Genomic DNA, 10,180 nt, shown 5'->3' with positions numbered 1-10,180 from the left:
GCAGCCTGTCAACTGCCACTCATGGTATAATCAGCTTGCTGTAGTAGTTGTGTGCTATTCCTCCCTGCTTCATTTAAAACTGACCCCATGACCAAATAGTGCAGGATGTCCATATTACACCTCAGGGGTGTTTTGGTTGTTTTTGAGCACTCCACAACTTTTGCAGTCAGTGAATATACTGTCCTCATGCTGTTTTCAGTTGAGTATATGTCAAAAAAAATTAGCAAATTATTACACTGTGTTTCATTGATGTCTTACATAGCATCCCACCTGTTTTTTAGTCCAGGTTGTACTTTGTGTAGACTGCTTTTATGTAACACACTAAGATTTTGCTGCCTCCGGGACAAGCACATTTCTGTGGAGAAAAGGCTTCAGCTTTTTGAAAGTAGCAGCAAAAAGTGCATTAAGAGAAACTTAACACAGCTCTAATAAGAAGCAGTGGGTAAACGGTACAAGAAGACTAGGAACAAACAGGAACGAAGAAGTGAAGTTAAACTTGAAACAAAAACACTGAGAGTTGAACGTGACTTTGCTTTTCTCTCGTCATCATCACAGACTCACACGTGTGTTTAGGCTTCGCAGTGATGGAGAAGATTGTCTCTACTGTTTTGGTTGCTACCAAGCAGGACCGCAACGATGCAGGCTGGCATCAGATTAGAAACCCAAGTAATCAAACTTTGTAGCTCTGGGCAATGTGTTGAAAAGTCAATCTCACATCACAAACGGATGCCTCAAAAAAGACCACATATTTGAATCTGTGCCTGTCCTCCTCTGCCTCGCCAAAAATCAAACCTCAGAAGCTTCACAAATATAAATCATGTTTTTCCAGGTCAGTTGTTTTGGATTCTGTTACATAGCACAGGTGCACATGATATTGTGTCCACCCCCCTGCATGGTGGACAGGCAGGGGGGTGGACAAGATATCATAAACTGCAGAAAAATAGATGTCAAATTGGAAGTCTGGTTTAGAGGGACCGCCTGGCTGACACCTAGTTTGAGCTCAGTGCTACAAAACATGTCATCATGCCTTTGCTGTTGTGTCTGTCCTCAAATAGCTGCAACCAGTCGCATGCATATTGCATGTTTGTGAGGCTGAAGATGGAGATGAAATACCACACCATGACTACAAGAATACCATCCACAGGGAAAACAAGCGTCCCTGCTGTGTTCATTCTTTCTTTGGTTTTCTTGCTTACAGTAAAACGCCTTGAACAGTCTGTGTCACTGCTGCTCTTGTAAAACCAGCCTGTGCAGCGTCAGAGGGTTTCATCCACAGGGCATATTCACAGAGGCCTCTGACAGTCCCTGTGTGGCACTGAAACCCCCATCCCTCTGCCCCAGTACCCTTTGCCAAACTATCACACCCCTTGAGGGGACATCCCTGGGCCTGTCAGCTTGGATTTGAGTCAACAAATCAACAAAACAGACATGTGAAGCTGTTCCCTGGCCAGTACTGAAGGATTTAGGTTGTGCTGGACAGCTCTTTGGCTTGAATGTGTTTGTGATGTTTATATCACCTCCCTGCAGAACGAGAACGTTAATTTCTTGGTAATTAAAGATAACACAGCTTGCCGCTGTGCACAAATATATTTATTTTTACCCGACTGTAATGGGTCAGGCCACTGTTGTTTGTTCTGTTCTTTCTTCGGTGTCTCTTCTTAAAAGAGGGTATCTTTTGCAGCTATAACCTTTAAGAGTATTTTGGGGACTTTGCTATTAATGTGTGAGAACAGGAGCTAAACGTTACGGTGACAGAAAGAAAATCAGAACACATGCTGAAGATGGTTTGAAGATATACATCATGTTAGTATTGTGACCAATCCAGATGTCCAGCTGTCTGGATTTCATGCATGTTTAAGCATTAGAAGAATTAACAATTGGTATAGAAGTTTTCAGTCCAGTACACAGACATTTACTCCAAAGAGAAAGAGAATACTCTGACTTTTATACCCCCTGTCAGAATATCATCAATAATTCCTTGTGCACCACCAGGCTTTTTTAAGAAGAGAAATATGCTCCCTCATTAGTGAGGCTGGCTACTGTACATTGTGACAAACACCAGCGCTGTTAGCTGTTGAGGGTGGTTAGACATCATTTTCTCTAAACAAACTCAGCATGTTGAGTACATCAGCGCAGCATGGAAAGCCTCCTGTTTACTTGCTAAAGACCAGTGTTAAGCTTGTTTGCATCCCTATTAGCCTCCACATTAGCAGTTGCTCATCTTCCTGGGGTCTACACAGTAAATACTTTTATTCAAGCTCGGCTCATGAGACAACTGTAAAGCCTAAATACTAATGATGATTTCACCAAACAACCTCTCAAATTACCAAACAACATCAGCAAATAGACACTAATTGCAAACTAATTGAACAATGTGTGCTCTTGGAGCAAGGCAAAGATGCAATATTGTTTATGGATTTAAAAGTCATTGTATCACTTGGTATTACAATATTGATTCCTCACAGTTTAATGCCAACACTCATTACAATGGAAGGTGATGGTGCATCATTTATATAGCAAGGCAGAGACTGGAGTGTGAGACCAGCTTTGTATCCAGACCTTTTTAAGCACAATATGTATAAGCTTGTATTGTGTGGAACTGAGTGGAACACCACTTTTAGAAGCACAAATCTCAGGTTTCTGTAACATTTTTCAGTTGTGCTGTAGGCGCTAACTACAAACTAAACCTGGCATGTCAAGATGTGACAGTTTTATGTCTTCATGTTAACATGCATGCTCAGACAAAGTTTGCTCAAGCTTTGCACACAACTCAGGGCAGTATTAGCAGGCAAAGCGAGTGTAACTGAAAGCAGAGACAAAGACGCCAGCTACCAGCTAAACTCAGTTGAAATGGGCTGATTTGGCTCATGAACAAAAACTAACAAGTTCAAAAATCGCTTTTAGGAAACTCAGCTACACAGAGTTGAGGCAGAGCTACTGTAGTCAGGCACAGACACTGGATGTTTTAAAACGTTGTCATCAGACATTGTCATATGTCAACATGATGATAAGATCCATTTGTTTTCTTGCTTTACAAATTCCTGCTGTCCAAATGATGAAAAGGTCCAACAGAGCTGCAACTAACGATTATTTTCATCGTCAATCATCGTCAGCTTTGATCATCAATCAACAGAGCTGCAGATTATTTTCTCAGCTAATTGATTTGGTCTGCGAAACAAAAGAAAACAGTGAAAAAAATCGTAATATGCCAGAGTACAAGGCAGCATCATAAAACACCAGAAAATCCCAAACAGAACATTTAATTTCTCAAAATGTCAGTTATTAAAATTGTTTTCTCTCAATTCAGTCGCTTAATCGACTAATTGTTGGTTCTGTAAATATCAAGCAAATTGTTCTCTAGAGTTTTTATGACATTTAAATTATTTTCCATTTGATCATAGATTTGCCATTTTGTTTAATATTTGTATAAATATCTTCAGATTGATTTCATACAGAAAAAAGTGTAGTTGGTTGTATCACCCTGCTCTGTATGCACATACTGTTTCTTCTTTGTTCCAGTTTGGCAGTGGCGGCTATGTAAATGAATTTCTGTTTTACAAAGTTAGTTTTGGCTTCAGAGCGCTCAGCTACGTTTACCTGAGAGGGATGTGCTCAGTAATGGTTGCCAGGCTTTTTCTGCTGGACCTTTTTTTTTTTTGCAGATAAAGTTATTTTGACGCCCAGTCAAAGCCATTTGTTTAACGAGGTCATCCTTCCCGCTGTCAACTAGTAATTAAATTGATCTCTAGATGAGATGTGTCTGATTCACGTCTGATTCAGCTCAGCGGGTGATAATGATTGATGGATTGATTGATCCATCATCTTGTACGTTTGCTTCACAATAATTAACAGCTCAGCCTGATGTGGAGGGGGAAAAAAATGAAAAAAAAAATGCATGAATTTTAAGAAGGTGGGAAAGAAGCAGGTGGCTCAATCAGTCACAATCAGGTGGGGATGTGTGAGGAAAAACAGAGCGCAGACAGCTCTGTGGGTCCAAACATCACGCCGAAGCTTTGATAATCAGCAGCTGTTTTACCCAACAGTCTGCAACGAGCCATTTCATGATTTCTTCTTCATCTGAAGCAGTAAGTTCATCGTCTCCTCAACATTTACTTAACAGTCCTTTCACAAACTTTTTCATGCTTTGCTTGACTGAACCAAAGCACGAATTACTTCATAGTACATAATTCAGCCTAACAGTATGTATCTGGCCTTTTTATTTTAAGTATACAGTACAACAAGTCCCCAAACCCAAATGACTGAGTAGTATATTTTCCAGAAGTCTCTTTGAACCAAGTCTCTTTGTGCCGACCAATAATAGATTCTTAGGGCCAATGCTGATACTGTTATTAGGGAGCACAAAAAATCTGATGTCAATATATCAGTCAGTATTATTGTATACACGGAATATATGCATTACACGGTCATGTTACAGAGGCGGTTTACCAATAAACTTAACTGTCCAAAATGACACCAAAATATCATCCTGGCCAACATATGAGCTGATACCATATATCTGTGATGGGTCAATATCAGTCAATAATATTGGTCAATCAATATATTGCTCAGGTTCTAGTTCGAGCCGTCCATCCCCACCTCCTCAATATGCAGAATATCTTTTTTATCCTCCTTTGCTCACATCATAATGACAATGTCACTAGAGGTCACGTGTGACAGTTAATGTAAATATGGGTTGTAATAAGCTGCTTGCGCAGATCCAGCATGTTTGTCTGGTGAGGACAGGCTGACATATAACCATTGTCATGAAAACATAGCAGGCAGACGTGAAGGTTAGCATGACAGATAAACAATAAAGCCCTGTTGGCTGCTCGCAATCTTTCAGTGAAGTAGATTTTTCTGAAATGATTAGTATTATTGTTGTTCCGTCTTTTCTGAAGAATGTGAAGGTCACCTGGTTTGAGGGAAACCAGGCATCTTTACTGGAGCATGTATGTGCAGCGATGCGTTGTGTTGTCGTAGCTATTGTGCTGTTTTATCTTTGACTGTCAATGCTTGTAGATGTAGCAGTCATGTGTTTGTCATTTATTGGGCTGATAGGGAATATGAAAGTGTGTAATAGGAAATTATGGAGGTTATTGATTTGTAGCTGAATTTTACAGGATCTGACAGTCTTGACATTTTTCTCTGGCAGGCCTCTACACAGACCACTGCTTTAGACTCATGGGAATATGTGCGTGTTTTATTCTGACAGTTTAAACTGTAAAACTGAAATGGCACATTTGAAGTCAAACACTTTCTTGTTGAACGTGCCGCTGTAGTTCCGGTGTAGCAGTATTATAAGCTGCAGGTATTTCACTCTGGCTCGGTGCCTGGTCCTGACCCTTTGACTCAAAGAATTTGAAAAATTTCTTTGAAGTTGCCAACAGCGATATCGTCACTGCTGAACATGTGGGTGTTGTTGGGATCGGAGCAAGTTCTTTCTAATTTATCTTGTCACTCCTCCAACCTCTGGGGGTGTTTACGAGCTAACAGAAAACCGTAATCCATCTGTAAACAACAGAACAACAAGCCTGTCTTCCTGTTTCTGCTGCTCACTTTTGGCTTCTTCTACTGTTGTCATGTCTTTCTGGTTCATCTTCAATTTGAGGTGATTAGAAAAGAGGTGATGCTGCTTACACTCGCATGCTACGCTGAAAAGACTTAAAGGGACAGTTCACCCCAAAATCAAAAGTTCATGTTTTTCATTTTATCTGGTATTTATTCATCTAGATTGTTTCAGTTTGAGATTCAGAGTTTGTGGATATTAGGGGTAGATTGCTAGAATATAATGAAACTACATGGCACAAAAAATATGTTTAAGGCACTCAACAGTAATGTCATGAACACGTTACTCAAGATAATCAGCAGACAGTCGATATCTCCAAAACTGGGCAACTCACGCTACACAATCTAGATGCGAGGAAGAAAGAGTACAAGGTTTTTTGTTTGTCTGTTTATTTGTTTTATCTGCAGAAGCCTCATGTTAGCGTTGCCTAAACTTTATAATTGATATGTTTGGAATCCATCTCTTATACGGCAGCAGCATTTAAAGAGATCTCTTCACCACTTGTGTCCCAGCAACCGACTGTTAGTGTACATATAGCATGTGAGTCCTTTAAAGCTGAAAGGTGATTCGCGTTACTCGCCTAAGATGTAGCTACTGAGTACCAATCAGTATCATTATGATCTTTGAATGATGGCTAAGTATGAATGCATAAGTACTCTGACCCAGTTCTATTTAATTACATATTCATGATAATCAATATTTCATTCAAAAGATTCAACCACGTGAAGAGATACAAAATTGTTATGTTTAGTTATTAAGTGATTGTTGCACACAGTTGCATTTATTGAGGTATAATATTGAGCATACTGAATGCAGAGAGGAGCAATGATAAAAATGGAAGAAGACTATTTAACATTGTGTGACTTGTTGAAATGTCTGCCTCACAGTTACATGCAGGATGTGATGAATAAAGAGTCATCAAAGAAGCTCCTTCAAGCCATGCGAGCACAATCACGGTATTACAGCTAATGTAATTTAGATCAAGTGTGAGCGGAGACTCAATGTGGGCTTAGTGCCGCACAGCCCAGGGCACCGATCACACTGAATGCAGGCCAGGGTTAACAATCATCCATGAATGCTAAGCTGCTCAAAGTATTCCTTCAGATGTTAAGTATTAGCCTCCGGTCTGTTTCCTTTCTCCTGTATCATTTGCTCTTTTCTCCGCTAACCCCTGCTGCATACTGAGGCCCATTAAGTCCAAAGGGCTAATATCCATCTGGTGCTAAATAGTGATCTTTTGACCGTGCCCCATAAGAAATGGCATGATGTAAATGGCACCATTTGCCGTCTGAGAACTGCATTTAGAGCTGGCTGTGCGCTTCAAACAAAAAAAAAATAAACAATGCACAGTTGGCCCAGCGCACCAGATTTGTGTTGCTGCTCTTGGCAAACAAATGCTCTGCTGAGCTTAATGTGACTCAACATGGCAAGTTCAGTGTGGTAATACTTAGCTCTCCCAGCGGCTATGCAAACATGCAATTGTCACATTGTAGCTCATATGATTAAATCTGTCTAAACTGTGGAGTTACACAGAGGGTTGAACACTCAGAAACTCAACGTGAAGTTGCTTTTTTAACAACTCAACCAGCAGGGAGTAGGAGAGTAGTTTAAAACACTGTGGTTGGGTTTAAAAGCCGAGAAAGGTTACATAATCAAACTGACATCTTGCATTTTTTCCGTGGAACTGATGGACCAATTTTCAGGATCGTTTTCATGAGATTTAAAACACCGTTCACATTCTCTTCATCATGAAACAAGCTTTGGATGTTACAAACCTTAAAATACCATCAGTACACCAAAACATGGTTTGTTTGTGAGCCATATGCATAAAATTAATATAGTCATCCGTAAAATCAAACCTCTGTATAATCATCTTTCTAAGCTTTGATTTGATCTGACAACTTGACTGAACTCATTCTCATTTCCTGGAACTGTGTGGGAGAACAAAATCTTAAGAGACCCAAGGCTTACACAATACTGTATGTACATTAACTCACTTCTACCCTTCAGACTCCTGCTTCTTGTTTCTCCACTGCACATACTCTGATGATGAGTTTTGACAGTGTTGTAGTCAAGTTTCACTTAAGGGTGGAAGAGGCAAGCCAGCTCGTGTTTGATTCGACTTTTTTTCATGAATAGCAGCCAGGTTGCCTGATTCGAAGTCAAGACACTTTCTATAGGAGAAAAGTGCCTGGCAGACAACCGAGACGATCCAGAGATGAACCCTGACCCGGCTGAGGGAAAGGTCCTCTCTTTGAGTGCGAGAGCCTGATGCCGTGGATTTGAGAAATAATAAACAAACACAAGCAGAAAGAGAGAGACACAGTGACCCATTCATTAGTGAAGCTGACCCGGCGGGGACAAAGGAGCTGTTCATTAAATAGACACTCGAGGCCCAGTCAGAGATCAGGTCCTCAAACTGACAGTGAGGATATCACACTCGACATATATTGTTCAAAGCAAACGTCCCCAGTGAGGAGCCGGGGAGACTTCCAGGAGACTCGCTTTTGGCTCCTTGCTGGCCCCATGTAATGACATTTCAGGTTATTCTAATCTTCATTAGCACATCCCCTGGTTTTACTGCATGTAAAGGTGTCAAAGCTCATTATAACAGGAAGGTAAAGTATAAAGTGAAGTAAGAAAGAATTAAATGTCCATGATCCAGTTACATTCTTTTATGGAAATTAATAACACCGTTTCAAGGTTTGCCAATGATTCATCCATAATTGATTAGTTTGAGGTATACTGTATACTCACTATTAATTCCTTCTTTGATAATGTTCCTGTTTTATACTGTATGATGTTGTCAGCACATTTTCCTTCTCCTGTATACATTTGCCATCAGAACAGGTCATCTGGCTGTGGCTCTGCCTCATAAACACCCGCCACCATCCTCTTATTTTTCCGTCTGCGCTGCTCATCTCTCACTTTGCTCTGGTGTCAGCAAATACAGCACAAACACGATCTCAGTGACAGAGGTCGCTGCTCCAGACATGCATGAATTTTTCATTTGCTTTTTTGAAGCAGATATTATATAAAGGGGTATTGAACTTTCAGCCAATCCAACAAGTTTCCAAGTCAGAGTGTTCGCCAAATTCAGTTTTCTTCATACTCACCTTTAAGAGGACTAACTGGTTCAGATGCCTGGACTGGACTGAGTCATATTTTTTACCAATGACAAGGATAACATGATGTGCAGAGGAAAAACCTCACTAGCCACACATAAAGCATTTTAATTGATGGCTTTCAACAGGGTCATCCTGATGCTTGAGTTTTGACCTTTTAAGACTCTTTTCCTTCTCCATTCACCGGGGAAGTATTTGGTGTGTTGCCAGGAACCCTTATTCTCTCTTCTTTAAGGATTACATGGACAGAAAATACTTATCTTCATACCTAGATGACTGAATAGGTCGAGTGCCAGTTACTTACCAAAATGGCTTTTATCGCTGTTACCAAAACCAAACGTTGCAGCCTACAAGCAACACGCTTACAGACACTTCATCATTCGGTGGCAGTCTGTGCTGGTTTAGGCAAGAAAACTACCCTGTTAAGTTTCCAAAAATATTGTGTTTTGGGTTCTGTTACGAACACACAGACGTTATCTTACATACATTTCTAAAGTTATAAAAAGTTGTAAATGGTGACTTCCTTCTTTGCTGCTGTAATAATTTCCACAGACAGTAGAAGTCGCCACCTAACAACAAATGTCAATATGGGTCACACAGTAATAAATTGCTTTCACAGTTAATCCATATGGCTTTTCTGATGAGTATGGGCATAAATACACCACACATCAGTGATGATTGTCTCTCTACACAGCATTTATTTATCTATTTATTTATTTATTTATTTTCTGAAAGTATCGTTCGCTCACCTGGCTCACCTCAGATTGAGTTATAGATGAATGTAAAGCCTTCAGAGGTCATCAGTAGATTTAGTTATTTAGTTAGATACAGAAAGGATGTTTTTGTTGCTGAATGATAAAACTACATTTACATTTAGATTGAGCAGCTCTGTGCTCCGCGCATGCAGTCAATGAAAGCTTCCTGAAGGACATGCACATGCTTAGACATGTCGCATTTCACCAAGATGTCAATTTGAACTCTCTGGATTTATGTTTGTTCATTTTTCTTCAAGATTAAATTTAAGCGCACAATAATATGAATGGAAACTATTAAAATACTTTCCAATTTCCACGTTTGGTAGTAGTCCTGCTGTACAGTAGTGTAATGGATAATCTGTGAATACTTTCCATACATAAATAAATGGAGGTGAAACACAGTTTGTTTTCAGAATGTCAAATGGTGCTGTCAGACTGCATGCAATATTAAGGAGGTAGCTTTAGGCAACAAGGGCTTTGCATTGATTTAGGAAGTTTCATTTGTTTGTGTAAACAGTGCGAGAAACCATGCAAAGGGCTACAAAGATCTGACTTCACAAACACGTAATAGTGGATATTAGACACAGAATTAGATGCATCCTTAACGAGGACAACATCACACAAAATCCATACTGCGTGACCGGGCAGGTTGAATATAGCCAAGCTTTTCGATCTCATTCACTGAGAAACTTTTTTTGTTCCATATTCAGAGCCAGATGAGTTTGATCGTGAGA

The 10,180-nt window shown here is 40.0% G+C and overlaps 1 protein-coding gene across 1 annotated transcript in view; it reads left to right on the top strand.

Moving 5' to 3' along the window:
- Nucleotides 1-584: 584 nt before the first annotated feature.
- LOC119005744 (thrombospondin type-1 domain-containing protein 7A) overlaps nucleotides 585-10,180 on the top strand; it is a 104,651-nt gene continuing 95,055 nt past the window's right edge. The window contains exon 1 of the mRNA XM_037073634.1: nucleotides 585-666. Coding sequence (XP_036929529.1) covers nucleotides 585-666 — 82 coding nt within the window. The remainder of the gene's footprint in view (nucleotides 667-10,180) is intronic.

This window comes from Acanthopagrus latus, chromosome 17 (assembly GCF_904848185.1).
Source record: "Acanthopagrus latus isolate v.2019 chromosome 17, fAcaLat1.1, whole genome shotgun sequence".
NCBI classification, from domain to species: Eukaryota; Metazoa; Chordata; class Actinopteri; order Spariformes; family Sparidae; genus Acanthopagrus; species Acanthopagrus latus.
The sequence above is the reverse complement of the archived record's forward strand: the minus strand, read 5'-3'. Positions and strand labels throughout refer to the sequence as shown.